General features: G+C 38.6%; 2 protein-coding genes across 2 annotated transcripts in view; both read left to right on the top strand.

Annotated features, from left to right (window-relative positions):
• Positions 1-18,618, top strand: part of ccdc33 (coiled-coil domain containing 33) — a 56,504-nt gene that overhangs the window by 23,284 nt on the left and 14,602 nt on the right. The gene's annotated exons all lie outside the window — the stretch shown is intronic.
• Positions 13,359-18,204, top strand: LOC135781587 (uncharacterized). The gene is made up of 2 exons (XM_065292164.2): positions 13,359-13,562; positions 15,638-18,204. Exons 1-2 carry the CDS (start codon positions 13,400-13,402, stop codon positions 17,878-17,880), a joined length of 2,406 nt encoding a protein of 801 aa, XP_065148236.1. The 5' UTR covers positions 13,359-13,399; the 3' UTR covers positions 17,881-18,204.

Here is an 18,618-nt window from a genome sequence, read left to right as displayed (position 1 = left end):
TGTTATCGCTGTCTTACCGACTGGATCCAGCAAAAGTCTGATATAACTCTGCATACGTCATCTCCTTCATCGCTGTGATTGGTTTTAGGTCTATCCAATTGGACACAGAGGCATTTGAGAGATGTCCATAGGTGACGCCCCTTTGGAAATGATTTGTCTATGAACCTTTGCCAGATCATAACTGAGTTACTACTGTGAATGGTCTGGTTTTAACCAGGCTACCAACTGTTGAGTTTGTCCATATTTTACCTAAAAATATCAACCCAGCATTTTTAAAGTGTAATAGGTTTGAATCTGGTCCGCGTTATACTCGTTTCCAGTTCCCCTCACCATTCCCCACTTTGTGTATAAAAGCTCAATGCTCAAAAACAAACATCACATATATCGTCTTTTACTTGTAAAGGCTAACATTGCTTGTTAGTTTTAAATATACTGCCCCCTCCTATTCGGCTCTCACCCTGACCTCTTATTAGTATAGAGGTCTTTTCTATACCTCGTCTCAATTTACAGTCATTAAAAAAACGCCCACAGCCGTCCGTGAACTGTGAACCCCAGATCATCACTTATTCAAACCTGTGAAGCTCAGGCATAGAGACCTTGAAAAACAAAGGCTGTCGAGATTGGACGGCATCCGCGTTTATGTAGGCGACATGTGGGTGGATACTTGAGATAGGCAATCGCTGCAAAATGTGTTCTCGCAATAAGCAAATTCATCCGTTCAAGGTCTTTGTGCTTTCAACAATCAACACTTTTTTTAATTATTGGTATTTGAATGCAAATGCAATGCCAAGCTGTTTACAACACCAGCCTTGCCTCTAAAGCGCAGTATGTAAAAACGCATCTGTTATGTACAAGGTCACGCCAATCCTGTTGCAGAGTTGCACGCGCAATATAAACCATGACGGTCTCAATTTCCATGGACTGAGACAGCTTCATTAGCACCTGTACTATCAGCGGGTATTTACTGTGCTCGACGGACTCGGCAGCATTCCTGCTGAGCTCTGATAAGAGCTCTCCAGTGGCTGGAAGAGGGGAATGGGAGTGGGAGAGGCGGGACCGTTCTTTGTGCAGACAGGTTTTTTTTTATTTTATAAAATAGTTATGACCACAAAAGGTGAACGTCACTACACTGTCAGAAAAAAAAGGTCAAAAATGATCCCTACGAGCATTTTTGGGTGGTAACCATTTACACATTTGCACCTAAAGGGTTCATCTTTCATATTGGTACCAAATGTATACATCAGTGGTTCTCAAACTGGGGTCCGAGATGGTGCCAGGGGGGCCCCAGTTTTATGACATTTTTATCAAATACAATAATTTATCATGAATTCTGTGAAATTAAACCTAAAAAAAAGGCAGCACTACTTTGTATAATTTAATGTTTTGTTAATTAAAATGTGAAGTTTTACAACTGTTTTTTGTCATAAATTTTCTTTGGGGGGGCCGCGAAGGAATGCACCGTACACGCTGAAAAAGTTTGAGAATCACTGGTATACATAATTGTACCTACAGTAAATGGTACATGTTAGGACCTTTTTAAAGGACAGTGAATGTGTCTGACAGTGTATATTGCTAATTATCAGAAATATGAATAATCTGAATATCATAAAGACCAAAGGCTGTTTGTTTGAAGCAACATAATGGCAACCTCATATTAACATCCTGGCAACCATGCATGATCAAGCACCTTTTATTTTTTATATTTACAATAAAAATAGTATTGTTAATAAATAAACCAAATTGCACACACAGGATTATGGGTTTATCATGGAGAGCAAAAAATGCATCTACTCTACCTTCAAAAATCTTTTAAAGGGGACATCTTTATTTTTTTAAGATGTAAAATAAATCTTTGGTGTCCCCAGAATATAAATGTGACGTTTTAGTTCAAAATACCCTATAGATAATTTATTATAACATGTTAAAATTGACACTTTGTAGGTGTGTGCAAAAATGTGCCGTTTTTTAATATGCAAATGAGCTGATGAAATGCAAACACTGATCACAATGATGGTGGTTTGATGCAATTAAAACTCAGTTGTGCTATTAATTATTTTCCTCTCTCTCTTTCTCTTTGCACAAAAAGGCAGTGCTGAGGTTGGATAGTGTAGATTAAGGGGTGGTATTATTATAATAAGAGCTCCTTATGACATCACAAGGAGAGCCAAATATCAATGCCCTATTTTTTCACATGCTTGCAGAGAATGGTTTACCACAACTAAGTTCATGGGTTATTCTTTTTCACATTTTCTGGGTTGATAGAAGCACTGTGGACCCGATCAGAGCACTTAAAGGTGTCATGAAACGGAAGTAGCGATTGCCTTATTTTCCCCGTGGTGACATATATCCGAATGAAACGGCTTTTGAGATGAAATAAGGCAGGGCTGGATTTGAATTTGTCCATCAAGATCTGATTGGATCGTTTGAAGTTGGGTCGTGTTGCTAATTGCTAATCCCTGCGATCTTCTCCCGGACCCCGCCCACCTGCCATACTTTTGACCGGAAGTGAAGAGAGATCGTTTTGAGGAGGGGAGGAGATTTTCATTTTTGATTAAAGATTATGAGGACACACACATTTTTTAAAAATAATGAAGCTCACAAATAAGTCATTTGTTAATAATACCACAATATTAAAAATATATATATAGTTTTTCATTTCAATTTCATTGCGACTTTAAACATGGAAATGTCAGATTTTCCTGCCATGGCTCCTTTAAAGTGACACAAATATTTGATTTTAAGTTCTCTTTGACAGATGTTACCTGATACCTGAACATGTTAAAGGGCCTCTAACCTAGGTGTTTTCAGCAATATTAAAATAACCTTTGGTATTCCCAAAATGTGTTTGTAAAGTTTCAGCTCAAAATACACCACAGATGTTTTATTATACAATGTTGAACATGGCCATTTTTGGCTGCTATAAAAACGCACTGTTTTTGTGTATGTTCCTTTAAATCAGTCCTTCCAGAAAAACACAAGTTTTTTGTGATTGTTGCAGGAAAAAATCCTTGATCTTGCGGCACGTTTTCTTAAAAAATGCGATGGAATATGCGAGATATTTATGCAATTTTATGCAATTAATTTATTTAGAAATAAATAACTCTTAAAGGACTCTGTTGTTATGGGTTCTTTGCGAAGTTTACTGGAAATGATGTTTGATTTATGAAAGCTGTTTGTTTATGTGGTTACTGCTGAAACAGTCTATAAGAATCATGGATTCAGTCAGTAACAAAACCGCAAAAGAATACAATGCATGCCATTTGCATATATTTTTTTCTTATCAGACGATTTTTAAGTTCCTCTGTGTCTGCTACGTGTTCCTCTCTGTTCCTGATTTACTCTGCGTGTGGTTTCTGTATGAGCTCAATGCTCACTAATGGTCCGGTTTATCTTAAGAGAACTTCCACTGAGCTGTCATTATATAAATCATGGGGTACAATGGCAGCTGTAGGATATAATAGAGGGGTCAGGGGTCACCAGCTTCCCTATTTCAGTGATGCTTTTTTAATCTGCATTTTGTTCCACCCGTTTACACCGCCAAATGCGTATCTATCACTTTCAATTTAGATATTTCTGTATATTGAGCTAACAATGAATGTAATCTCTTATTTAGTTAAATGCATGCACTATTCATTGGTGTACTGTGAATCTATTTAAAACTGCTGAGTTTGTGCAGCCAGTCGGAGCATGAAGCAATTGGTGGGTGCAATGAATTCTGCAATTTTGTTAAATGCACCTGTCTGCTAATGGCACTTGATCACTAAAATTTATACTGTAAGCGGTGCACTTGCATTTAATTGCAATCCTTGTTTGCATATTGCAATGAATGGAACACAGAATCGAGTGTAACCTCGCGTGTTTTTATTATACAGGGATGCCAGATCATTGCAATGTAAAAATAGTGCCACAGTCATCAGATCTTAATATCAAACATCAGCCAGCTGTCTATCTGTCAGGTATTATAAACGTTGTGTTTATGATCTAATTTGATTTTTGCATGGCTCATGCATCGGTTTAGACTACACTGATACTGAATGATGAGATATCTGCTACTTTGAGATGCCCACTAATGCATTACAGCCACAATGTTTAAAAGATCTCAGATCGGAGTCTAATCTCAGCCGCAAACCTGAGCATCAAACGCGAATCACGAAATGCATTCGGCTTCCCATCAATCTCCAAGACTCCTAGGCGTTTATTTCCTGGCATCAGCCCAGATGTCTCTGTGATTGTACAGAGAAGACGGTTCTGATTCACTGATCTCCTATACCAACTATTACAGAAAAAAATGCTAAGCTTAGACAAAAGCTAAACTTTAGGAATATAGCTGGTAGGTAAGGCTACAAAGGGATAGCAGCTTGCTATATTTAAGCTATGTGGTATTTTTTTGGAAATGTAATATATTGATATTTGCTGTGTGGAAACTTGCGAACAGATTCGAATCGAAAAATTACGAACTATTTGATTAATTAATTGAAAAAAACCAATTTGCATTGAAAGAACCAAACATGTTTGTTATTGCTAAAATATGAGACATGCAACTTAGGGCCAATTTATACTTCTACGTCGCTTGTAAGCCGTAACCTATCCATAGACGCAAACCCTTTCAAGCATCGTCAGTTCTGCGCAGACCGCAAGAGCAGTGATTGGTCTGCTAGAACCCCTCCTGACAATAAAAAAAATCTGTGGCGCATTTCGTGTAGTTACACGTTGACGCGAACAACGACACAGAGGTACAAATGAAAACTGACGCGTATGAGTACATGTTGGTGCTATACAGAAGTATAAATCGCACTTTAAAGGGATGGTGCAACCAAAAACAAAAATCTTGCTTGTAACCTGGATGAACTATCCCTTTGTTTGAGAAATATTGAGAGAAAATGGAATTCTGTCAATAAAATTCAAAAAGTCATATAGTGTAAAAATTTTGTAATTGAGAAATGTAGCTAAACTATTAGCATTATAGCATTGCTAATGCTGCCTTCTTCACGTGCAATTGGAATTATCGGAAATACAAGTTAAGAGGTAAAAATTGCACATGAAGGCCCACTGATGTCGTGTTTACCTCTGGAAAGTTCGGAAATAATTTTGATACCCAAATTCCCGAGCTCCTCAAACTTTAAAAATGGCGGATGGGAAAAGGATTTCTGCTGTGGCAGGTATGCTTTATTAGTTTAGTTGTTATCCGCAACAGCTTCAAATTTTGCTTGTCTTGTCATTAAAGAGCACCTATTATCCGATTTACGTTTTTACATTTCCTTTGGTGTGTAAGTGTGTATTAGTACATGTTAACGATATGCAAAAGGTACAGTACAAACCTGTAAGTTAACTCAGCCTGTAAGTTAACTCCTGTTAGCATTGCATTGTGACCGAATCTTTCAAACATGGTAAGGAGCGTCACATTTCCTGCTGATGTCAGAGGTATTCAGGCCAATCACAACGTACAAAAAATTTGCTGGCCAATCAGGGACACAGAGCTTTTCAAATTGATGAGTTTTGTACCAAATCCACAAATCCATTTCAGGAAGAGAGAGAAATCTGGAGCTACAAAAATGTACGGTATGTGGAAAATAATGCGTTTTTAACCATAAACCACGCAAACATATCAAGTACATAAACAACATGGTTTTTAGAAATGAAATAGGTGCACTTTAATATTGTACATATTGTGTTTAAATTACATTTTCCCAAGACACGCAAATATGAACTTGACGTCCTTCATTCCTTCCAACTAAAAAGCACTTGAACACATCAAGCTCGTAATTACGACTTCAGAAGTGGGAAATATATCAAATTTCTGATAGCATGTGAAGGCAGCATTAGTCTTTTTTTTTTTTTTAGCTATTTTTAATATCTGCAGTAACAAATTGTAGTTTTTTTTGGGGGGGGGGGCTTCAAAATCACTTACTTTTGATATCGTAAACATTTGCCTGTTGGGCATAAAAAGCATTACTTTTTCTATCAGCACTGAGATGTGTGTAAATGTCAAGTTTGCTGTACGCCATTAAGTGATGCATGTTTTGTGCTGTTTAAAGGTCATTGAAGCCTTGTGGGAAATGCACACTGCAACAGTTGCCCTCGAACGTGGGAAAGTCCAACCTCACTGATCCACAGAGCATTCTGGGTATTTTGTGCTACTCGTAAAAAAATACATTTATCCCTGATTATTATTATTAGTCAGTAATAAAATCCAATTAAAATGGGCAAATGCATTCTGAACGTTTTAACCTGATATTAGATTAAGTTATAAACATACAATACAGGGGAGAAACAATATGTTTCCTTTTGCAATAAATGAATAATGTGATTTTATTCATAATTGGATTACACTGTGCAATACTACACTGTGGTTGAGACATTTTGATTCTTTGAATTTTATATTTAGTTTTGGTCTCCCGCTGCGGTCTGAATTGCTTAAGGGGGAATCAACATGTCCTTCAACAAAGCCTCCTGTCCTTGAAACCCACACATAGAGATACACACAGAAACACACACAGTCCACTTAGACATTTTCTCTTTGCTGACAAGGCATTACTGGGATCATGGCTGGGTGGTGGAGCTCACTTGGGAATCAATTGATTAAATTCTTGGAGCGCCATATAAGCAAATCAAGACAAACAATAAAATGTAGATAGGTTTTAGGCCATGATAATAATATTTTAGGGCAACATTATCAGTTATTATAGCTTATTTGTGCTAAATTAACATATTAAACAAGATTTTGTCAAACTAATGGGTTTGTGAAATGAATTTGTTGGCGATATCTCAAACAAAAAATGATAGTCTTTATATGATGTACAGTTTATACTAATATAATAAATATACCAATCATATTTTATGAGTTTACTAATTTGTATTAATTCATACCACCACATTCGTACCTTTCTGCAGTGGTGGCCGGTTACTTATTTTTTCGAGGGCACTCAATGCGAAGATCGTCACAACATGTATGTAGCCATCATGTGTGTGGTTCGTAATTTCAAAATATGTGTTCTGCGCGTCGAGTGCATCACATGTCTTGACAAAATAAGTGCCTGCTGCAGACGCGTCTAAAGGGTTTATGATAAAAGAGACGCTCGCTTTTGCCAGATACTCTCATAATCTTATGTGTAATATGAGTTTACTGTTAAGGGAGTGTCTTGGGTGTATTTTGTAAACGTGAGCGTCTCTTTTATCATAAACGGTTTTGACGCGTGTGCAGCAGGCACTTATTTTGACAAAACACGTGATGCACATGGTTCACATGACGCAACAAACACATATTTTGAAAACACAAGCAACACAAATGACACTCCGAACACATATTTTCAATTTGCGCCCCTCAGATGAGCAGTCACGAGCCGCCACTGCGTTTTTTGTACGATTTGCCTTGACCTCTTTGACGTTGCAGTTAGGGGTTGGGTTTTATTGTTGTCTTTTTTTATGAGAATCGTACGTTTTTGCACAATTAACTTTGTATGAATTCATACGAATTAGCCAACTCGTAAAATATATACGAATTCTCGTGAGATCAGGCTGAATATACTTAGTGAGCTCACAAAATATTTGGACACTTAAGGCAGTGGTTCTCAAACTGGGGGCCGGGCCCCCAGGAGGGTCGCAAGATGGTGCCAGGGGGGCCCCAGTTTTATGACATTTTATAAAATTAATTAATTTATCATGAATTCTGTGGAATTAAACCTAAAAAAATAAGGCTACTAACCAACAGCACTACTTCAGTTTTTTGTCATAAATTGTCTTTGTAGGGGCCGCGAAGGAATGCGCCAAACACAAGGGGGGCCGCACGCTGAAAAAGTTTGAGAACCACTGACTTAAAGGAATAGTCTACTCATTTTCAATATTAAACTATGTTATTACCTTAACTAAGAAGAGTTGATACATCCCTCTATCATCTTAGTGCGTGCACGTAAGCGCTGGGGCGCGCTGCGACACTTCGATAGCATTTAGCTTAGCCCCATTCATTCAATGGTACCACTCAGAGATAAAGTTAGAAGTGACCAAACACATCAACGTTTTTCCTATTTAAGACGAGTAGTTATATGAGCAAGTTTGGTGGTACAAAATAAAACGTAGCGCTTTTCTAAGCGGATTTAAAAGAGGATCTATATTGTATGGCGGAACAGCACTTTTGGGAGTACTTCGACTCGGCGCAGTAACACCCTCCCTCGCCCATTATGAGAGGGAGAAGGGGAGCGGATTTTTCAGGCGAGTTGAAGTACTCCCAAAAGTGCTGTTCCGCCATACAATATAGTTCCTCTATTAAATCCGCTTAGAAAAGCGCTACGTTTTATTTTGTACCACCAAACTTGCTCGTATAACTACTCGTCTTAAATAGGAAAAACGTTGATGTGTTTGGTCACTTCTAACTTTATCTCTGAGTGGTACCATTGAATGAATGGGGCTAACCTAAATGCTATTGAAGTGTCGCAGCGCGCTCCAGCGCTTACGTGCACGCACACAGATGATAGAGGGATGTATCAACTCTTCTTAGTTAAGGTAATAACATAGTTTAATATTGAAAATGAGTAGACTATTCCTTTAAGGCACATTTAAAATTGTCTGCATAAAATTGTCTTTATTTAAAAAAATACAGCACAAACATGATTTTTCAAAATGTTATGCAGTGATAAACTACGCCTGTGGTTGCTCTGCAAGGACGCTACTGTATATACTAAATGTGACTCTGTCTGTGAAATTTAGGCCAAAGTCGTATAATCTAAATTTGATTTAAGTTTGATTAAACAGTTATTTTAATCTTTGTTGCTCAAGATATCAAGATTATATTTTCACTATATTTTCTTAACATTATTTTATGTAGAAAACACAAAATCATAAAAAATTACTGTAGATGAGTTTTCACCGGCGGAGTCACATATTTATGTGTTACATTTTGTTATATAATGCAAGACATAAACTCTTTATTTCTCTAATGGGACACTTCAGCCGATCTCCGGGTCTGATGGTACCACTTTTAGCATAGCTTAGCATAATCCATTGAATCTGATTAGACCATTGGCATCGCGCAAACAATTACCAGAGTTTTTATATTTTTAAAACTATTTAAAACTTGACTCTTCTATAGTTCCATCATGTACTAAGACCGACTGAAAATTAAAAGTTGTGATTTTCTAGGCAGATATGGCTAGGAACTATACTCTCATTCTGGCGTAATAATCAAGAACATGGCTGCAGGAGGCGCATTGATATTACACAGTGCCCGAAAATAGTCCCCTGCTATTGAAAGTTACCAAGGGGACTATTTTCAGGTGCTGCGTAATATCATTGTACCTCCTGCAGCCATGTTACAGCAGCAACGTACTTGATTATTACACCAGAATGAGAGTATAGTTCCTAGCCATATCTGCCTAGAAAATTACAACTTAAAATTTTTTGTTGGTCTTAGTACACGATGTAACTACAGAAGCGTCAATTTTTAAATAGGAAAAATATCGAATCTCTTATTTCTTTAGCGCGATGCTAATGGTCTAATCAGATTCAATGGATTATGCTAAGCTATGCTAAAAGTTGTACCGCCAGACCCGCAGATCAGCTGAATGGATTCCAAAACAGTAAAAATGTACTCTAGGGGAGCTGGAAATGAGCATATTTTCAACAAAAGTGGACTGTCCCTTTAAGGGGCTGGACACACCAAAACTTTTAAACGCGGCTGAAAACGCCTTGAGGACGCCGAATGCCAGCTGTTTTTCAGCTGAGTGCCAGCTTTTTTCAGCTGAGCGCTTTGATAGCTGTGATACTTCAGCTGCGAGCCGGTTGGTTGCTGTGGTAATGTCCCGCCCCTCCTCCACTGTGATTGGGCGGCCGTGTGAGAACTGACATTGACGAGCGGAGCTTTTCTCCCAAAGTTGAATCTCTTTCAACTCTCGACGCTCAGCGCCGAGCGCGGAAAAACCGCCGAGCGCCGGTTTTCAGTGCGGAAAAAACCCGCTAGCTTCTGGCTTATTTGAAAAACGCCGAGCTTCCATTGGAAACAATTGAAAACATGCGCCGGCCGCGGGCGTAAAAGTTTTGGTGTACACAACCCCTAATGCAAGTATAAGAACACAGATAGTCTTTGCGGCCACTTAAATATAAAATAATACAGTGTACTAAATATCTCTATATAGTTTTGGTATTTTTGTTTTATATAATATATACTTATGTATAATGTATGCATATTACTAGAATCAGGAGATAAAGTTGACAAGTACAATAAATTAATGCTTGAGGAAGAGGATGTGGATCTGACCGATGCATTAAAAATTCATCTGGCTTTCTGACTGTACATACATACACACACACACACAGAGAGAGAGAGAGAGAGAGAGAGAGAGAGAGAGAGAGAGAAAGAAAGAAAAACACGGCTCTTTTATGGCCTCATATGAATTCTGTAAAGCGCCTTGCAGGGGTGTGAATCTATATTGAGCATTCATATGAATGATGGACACTTTACAAACAGATTGGTTTTCTGTGGGGTCTCATTTCTGTGCACCCACATGAGCATTGATGTTTATCATGCAGGCGAATAAATGTGTTTATTAGTGGTTAGTATTCAGAAACGCATCCTTTTAGTTGACTTTGATATAAAGATCACTGTGATACAAAGCAGATTTTCTGTGTTACATAAAGTCCAGTAAAGGACTGTAGATTTGATTGACCTAAAAAAAAATTTATTTACTCAACCTCATGCTTTATATTCTACAGCGGAGAACAAGGAGATGTTTAAGTAGCCATTTCAAGGATGGTTTGACATTGATGATGCCAGTTGGTTCTCTTGTAACCAGTTATGATACCAATCATGTGCCAGGTTTAAGCGAAAATTCGTTTACCAGTATGTTTCTTAACAACAGCTATCACAAAACTATTTTTAGAAAATATCAAAACTTTCAACCAGCCAGCTTTCAATAGAATTGTGCTGATAAAAGAACACCAAACAGTTTACAGGATGGGACAAACCAAGAGATAAATGAATCACAGAGCTCAGAGATTGTCACAGTGTTGAAGGCTCTTGAGACGTCACCCTGTTCTAAGGGTAATTGAGCTCTGTGTGAGCAGACTCGCTCCTGTCAGATTCTCCTGAAGACCCATTTGCTGCATTTAGTAGGTTGTGGGCTGAATACTGATGAAGGGATAAAAACACATCACAGACCTCACAGTAGACCAAAGTCAACGGCCAATCTGGTGTTACAGATCTCATACCCTGTATGTTAGCCATATGTGTTTGAAATAGCCGACATTATCATAGTTCCTCCCCCTTTAACTCCTGTTAGCATTGCATTGTGACCGAATCTTTCAAACATGGTAAGGAACGTCACATTTTTGGCTAACGTTCAAAGGTATTCAGGCCAATCACAACATACAGATTAGCTGGCCAATCATTCACAGGCGGACAGATCGGATATTCACACCACAAAACATGTACATCTCAACAGCTTTTACTTCCTCTGTGGTTTAAGTTGTTCCGGGTCAGTATGCCGTCTACCTTGAATTGTTTTGCCAAGTATTTAGCGTAAATGCCGATTATTTAAATCGCTTTTAAAAGATGATGTAAGCAGGTCGTCATAAAATTGGATACAGGCAAACAATCGGAATTGGGCAGCAAGACTTGCAGTGTAAATCCAGCCTTGAAAAGCTAGGATGAATTCCAAACAGCGTTTTGTGCCCTTTAAAGGGCATTTCGGGAAGGGGACACCGTATAAACAATCGCTCAAGCAAAGGAGAAAATTGCTTTTTTTCATTGCTCTATTTGACAATTATATTCTAATAGGCCACAGTATGAGACATTTGCACAACTTTCTCTAGAGTTTACACATCAAGAGTTCTAATTTTTAAAGGGGACATATCATAAAAATCTGACTTTTTCCATGTTTAAGTGCTATAATTGGGTCTCCAGTGCTTCTATCAACCTAGAAAATGTGTAAAAGATCAACCCAGTAAATTTTCTGCAAGCATGTGAAAAATAGGTCATTGAATTTTGGCTCCCCTTGTGATGTCAGAAGGGGATAATACTTCCTCTTAATCTGCACTATCCAACCACAGCACTGCCATTTAGTGCAGAGATCAGCTCATTTGCATTTAAAATGACACATCCAAAACGGCACATTTTTGTCATCTGGGGACATCAAAGATTTATTTTACAACTTTAAAAAGTCTTGTGAAATTGCCTTTTAAAGGGAATAGGGCATAGGGATAATCACTTCGGTTTGGAATTCGCTCCTAATGTAGGGAATTGTGAATGAGGGTAAAGGGGGCTATTTCGGGCAGCCTTTTGTCTCACTAAAATCTTCTTTCATCCGATGTATATGCGCAGCCGAGCGTGAGGTACAAAATGTTCTTCTGATCTGAATGTGAAATTATCACTTTCTGTCTCGATTAAACTGGGCACACATTGAAACGAGAGAGATTTTCTTATTCGCGCTTATCTTCGAGGAGCAAGGATCTGCAAGGACAGCTTGAATAATTTATTAGGAAATAAAGTAGTCAGTATGGAGGAGCAATATTTACCTTATTGGATGTGGCTTATTTTGTTTAATATTTTAAAACTTAGCCTCAATAAAAAAAAGGAAAACGCTTAATTATATTCTTTTTTTTTGTAGTTATTTTAATAAGTATTATAAACATTTTATTCGTTTCGTTTTCAGTCCTTTTGTGTTGAGTGTGTTAGTTTTTTTTTTCAGCTGACTGGCAGGCAATTTTCACATGGTCAAGTGTTTGTGGAGCTGTGAATTTCTCTTGATGGCAGTGTTGCCATAGCAATACAACTTAGAGGAATGATGCTTCAGAGAGAAATTGTGTAAATCATTTTGATTACTTCACATTGTTTTTAATGGAGGTAATAAAAACTCATACAATAGTTACTTCTCAAAATATATCTATTTTTTCCAAAACAAAGCCATTTTTGTGCTAAACTAATTGCATATTGTTATTGGACCATACGTGGCTATGAGCAGTAGTATATTGTTCCTCATAAGACAATCAGACTCATCTGCACATGACAGACAGATATGTACACATACATTGTTAAGGTAAAAATTTCATAGGTCTTACATAACAAGAACATGTAGCCTATACAAAATAGTTTGATTTGGTGTTAAATAAGTGATGTTATTGATTTGGTGCAATGAAACCAAACCAATCATGAAACCAATCCCCTTTACTTCCATACTAGGCTATTCTTTTTTCTACTATGGAAGTGAATGGGGCTCATCGTTTTGGTTACAAACATTCCTCAAATTATCTTCCTTTGTGATCATCAGAACAAAGAAATGTACAGGTCTGTATTTAGACAGAGTAAGTAAATGATGACAGAATTTTCATTTTGGGCGAACTATCCCTTTAACATTTCGTGTCTCGCGTGCACTGCAGACCTGTGTGAGTCTGCGCGTGTTTTTGAGATGACAACATGCCGGGCGGTTGCCGCTTCAATGTTCTTTGGCTTGATAATGAAAAATACAAGTTGTGGCTGAAACAAGGACCAGATCCTCGAGTTGCCTCATGTACAGTCTGCAAAAAGGACCTGCAGCTTTACACTATGGGAGAGGCTGCGCTGTCGAGCCACGTGAAAGGTAAGTTTAAGCCTCGGAGAATTTAACAACAGGCTAACGTTACGGTGCTTATGCCATTGACGTACAGATTCAAAGGGTTTAGTAAATACCAGCACGATTGCGATTTTGATTCCATAAAGTTGTCAATAATTTGGTGTTATAGTATATAATAATGTTAGGTGAGTTACATTTCACAGCTGTTTTGCTAACGCTAGTTGCACTTTTTGTCTCCTAGCAACATGCAGCGGCGCATTTCATTGCTGAATGCATTAACGTTAGCGTTAGCTCTTACAAAACCCCCTACTGCATTCGATGAAGTAACATTAACTTATATACTTATTGGTCGTTAAATGCAGTATGCATACATTCCGAACATTCCAACAGTAACATCCGCTATGTTTTTTAGTCGTGACCCGTATGTTTGTTGATTTGTGACGTAACAGTACTAATAACAGCCACGCAAATACATTACTCGAGTATTGTTAAAGGAGTATAATTTAACCATGATGAACATATTTTAATATCACTTACAGTTGAAAAGAGTTGCCCGGCTTACAGTTTTCTGAACTTGTCAATGCCATGGGATAGAAAAGTGGCCATCCCTCACATATCCAATCGGAAGCGATCATTCCCAAGTCCCTTCAGAGATCAGAGCTCTTGATGTGTAAACTCTAGTAGCGCAATTGCGTCTCATAATGTGGCCGAATAAAGTACATCGTGAGCACAAATTCTTAAAGGAAAACACCACCGTTTTTAATATTTTACTATGTTCATACCTCAACTTAGATGAATTAATACATACCTATCTGTATTCAATGCGTACAATTAATCTTTGTACAGAGCGTTGTGAATGTGTTAGCATTTAGCCTAGCCCCATTCATTCCTTAGGATCCAAACAGGGATGAATTTAGAATCCACCAAACACCATGTTTTCCCTATTTAAAGACTGTTACATGAGTAGTTACACCAGTAAGTATGGTGGCACAAAATAAAACGGTAATTTTTTTAAGCAGGTAAAAAATGAGAACTATATTGTATGGCGGAAAAGCACTTAGTTTGCAGCACTACGACCTCTACACAGTAATGTCATCACTTCTGACTACTCCCCCTCTCACTCAAATTTCTGTCAATATTACTGTGCGCCGAGCAAAGATGAGTATGTATTGATTTGTCTAAGTTGAGTTAAGAACAAAGTAAAATATAGAAAATCCTTGAAAAAATCTCTCATTCCTTATCTGGGAATATATGTTTTTAATAAATTTTGAAAGAGTTTTCGGAAGCTTGGTGGTGCTGACGTTGCGGTCAAGTTACCATGGTGTAGTTTGCTTATAGCCTAATGCTGCTTTCAGACAATTCACGCTAGAGGCGTCAAGCTCGAGTGATTTAAATGTTAAGTCAATGTAAAGACGCGTTTACATTGGAGGTCTTGCGGCACGAATGAGGCGTTTAGCGTGGTGCTTAGATGCGATTCCACCTCATTCGCGTGTTTAGTTAGCTCAAATGGCGCAAATTGAGCATTGCCGCGGAAAACGCGCAAGTTGAAAATGTTGAGCTTTGGTGGAAAAATGTGCCGCGTTAACCATTCAGGAGCTTGGTAGTGACGTGATTACAGGAAGCAAGCGGAGTCGCAGAATCCCCTCCCATGACACGGATTTCCGCGTGAATGTCTCTGACTAGAATTTCACGCGTGAATGAAGCGAGTAAACTCAAAATGTTCAAGCGACAAACTAGCCGCGGTAGACGCGAATTTGACGCCTCAAACGCGGCTGGTGTGAACCCACTGTAAGGCTAGCTCTTTATTTCTAGTAAACGAATTAAGACATTAAAAAAAATAAAAGTTGTGTTCATTTGTAAAGATTCTTGATGGAAAAAAGCATGTATCATATTTTTGTGTTGATCACAGAGCTCACTGTTTGCAATAATCCGAAAGCCTGTAAAAAAATCCCATTGACGTTTGTTGAGGGAACGCATGTGAAGCTTATTTCTGGGTTGGCCTACAAAAATACATCATCCCATGCAGCAACAAGACTAGCTAGCTGATTTTCAGCATCTAACAGTACATTTTAAAGCATTTCACTGTTTTTTGTGTTATTTAGGAAAAAAGCACCAAGATCTGATGAGAAGATTACAGAATCCAGGATCTTTATTTGAAGATTTTTTTCCGCAGACAAGCGATTCATCCCGCAGCACGGCTACATTCACACCATCAAGCAGCAGTGTGGCAAGAGTCTGTAAACTTGAATCAGCCGGTGAAGTATCAATAGGAGATCCATCTTTATTATTCCCAGGTTCATCTAATGAACACCAGTCAAACTGCTTTAATCCTTCACTTAAAGCAGAAATATGCTGGGCAATAAAAGTGGTCACCAGCCACTATTCCTACAAATCTTGTGAGGATGTGGGGGACCTTTTCCGAGCAATGTTTCCTGACAGTGCCATAGCAAACCAGTTTAGTTGCGGGGAGAATAAAGCGGCATACCTAACTGTATTTGGAATAGCTCCTTATTTCTCTTCACTAATGAAGACCGATGCCAAGAAAGAGTCCGGTTATGTACTTCAGTTTGATCAGTGTCTAAATCAAGAATTGAAAAAATGCCAGCTCGACACATACTTGAGATTCTGGAACGGAAATAAAGTGACCTCAAGGTATCTCACATCTTTTTTCATGTCTCATTACACCGCAGAACCGATATATCAGATGGTTGAGACTGTGTGTTCGGATATTGGTTTCCAAAACCTGATTCAGCTGTCGATGGATGGTCCAAATGTGAATTTGAAGATCTTCTCCATGGCCCAGCAAAATATAGAAGACCAAACAGGCAAGAAAATGCTAAATGTAGGAAGTTTTGGTTTGCATATACTACACAATTCCTTTAGAGAAGGATGTGTATCCACAGACTGGGATCTGGAATGTGCTCTCACAAGCCTTAACTGGCTTTTCAAGGATTTTCCAGTTTGTAGGGAGGATTATACAGAAGTCACCGGTTTCACAAGCTTCCCACTTGAATTCTGTAATGATCGATGGCTGGAAAATGTGGAGGTGGCTGAGCGGGCACTTCAAATTTTGCCTTCTTTAAAAATGTACATCAATGCTATTGAAGCAAAAACTGTAACAGAACCATCTACTAAGTCTTTCAGGACTGCCAAGATGATTGTCCAAGATGACCTTTTTCCGGCAAAGCTCAACTTCTTTATCATGGTGGCTCAGGAGATCACACCGTTTTTGAGGTTGTACCAGACTGACAAACCCATGCTGCCATTTCTGAGTGGGCATCTCACCGATATGCTGAGGAGTCTAATGGAAAAGTTTATCGAGCCCAGTGTTATGAAGAATGCAACTACCACCCTAAAGCTTCTTGAGGTCGACTATGCCAACCCGGTCAACCACATGGATGTTAACAAACTGCAAGTGGGATTCAACACGGAGCAAGTCCTGGAGGACTCTGGTGCTGAGAGACTGACGTTGGAGTTTAGGCAGAACTGCCAGTTGTTTTTGCTGAAGATGGTCTCCATGCTTTTGGAAAAGTCTCCCCTCAAATATCTTCTTGTGAGAAGTCTGTCTGTCCTGGATCCAAGGGTGCTCATTGAAAACAAAGAGGAGGGCACCCAAAAATTCACCACAATTCTGCGGCTCCTTGTTGAAACTGGACGCATCGAAGAGAAATATTGTGATGAGATTCTCAAAGAGCTCGGTCACTTCTATGACCACGACCTGATGTGGGTGCCAGAATACTTTAGGAAATTTAATCCTGGAAGTGAAAGGTTGGATGAATTCTACCACGAACGTTTATCAAGCAGAGCAGAGTATCAACATCTTTGGGAGGTAGTAAAACTTATCCTGATCATTTCACATGGTCAAACTTCTGCCGATAGAGGGATTTCTATCAACAAGGAGATGATGGTGGATAACCTAGAAGAACGTTCATTGACTGCCCATCAAGTTATCTGTGACCATGTCCAAAGTGTTGGAGGGCTGCTCAACGTAGTCTACACAAAGGAGCTACTCCTCTCAGCAGCCACGGCTAAGCACAAATATCACATGTACCTTGATGAACAAAGACGATTAAAGCAAGAAGAACAAAAGACACTGAAAAGGAAAGAACTAGTGGATGAGATTGCAGAGATAAAAGCCAAAAAGAAGAGAATGGAGGAGGATGTTAGGGTCCTCCTTATGTCTGCTGATCACATTGCAGAAAAAGCTGAGTCGCAAGGAGAACTGACCTTAATCTCCAAGTCCAATGGCCTTCGAAGAGCTGCAAAAGAAAAGGAAAGAAGTCTGGAGATTTTGGAGAAACAGCTATCTGACAAACTTAAGGAACTGAGGGACCCTTTTCAATAGACTTTTTCATGTTTCATGTCTAACCACTACTTTTGGTTTTTATAGCATTTTAGGCGAAACAGTAACGTCAGTAACTTGCATTACCAAATTAAGTTATTGGTAGGATATGTAGTCATGTTGGTTGTGTTGCATTGCCGTCTGCTTATCTTGACGAACAGCTGAGTAAGGAAGGAGAAGATATTGTTCATACTTACTATATCAACTTAAGTTGATTTGTTTTGATTCTTACAATATATTGTATGCATTTTATTGAAATAGCTCAAAGAGCTGATTGACACTCTTCCACAAAAACTTATGGTTCTATTTTTACATTTACATTTTTTAATAAAAAGATGATTCATGTTTACGTGACTTGTTTATTGAGTGATTGTTTTATGATGATGCATACATGTTATATAGCATAGGTCTTCAACAGGGGGTCCCTTAGGGGCCGTTCACATGTCGTTCCTAAAACGCGTGGAAAATGCTAGGCGCATAGGTTTTATCACATGACCTGAAAAGTTTAGATATTTTTAACTTGATGCAGTGTGGATGTGCCTGGACAACCGAGTGTGTCGCACCACGTGCATGTCTCAACCCGTGCGGCTACATTTGAAATAACCAACTTGAGCATGCAAAAGACGCTATATGTGAACGGCCCCTTAGGGGCCCCTTAGTCAAATATTGTTTCAATTCAAAATAATTATTTTGTCATCAAAACGCGTCAATCAAAAACGCATAAAAGGGATAGTTCGGCCA

Source organism: Paramisgurnus dabryanus, chromosome 23 (assembly GCF_030506205.2).
Source record: "Paramisgurnus dabryanus chromosome 23, PD_genome_1.1, whole genome shotgun sequence".
NCBI lineage: Eukaryota > Metazoa > Chordata > Actinopteri > Cypriniformes > Cobitidae > Paramisgurnus > Paramisgurnus dabryanus.
Note: the sequence above shows the minus strand (reverse complement) of the source record. Positions and strands in the feature narration are given on the sequence as shown.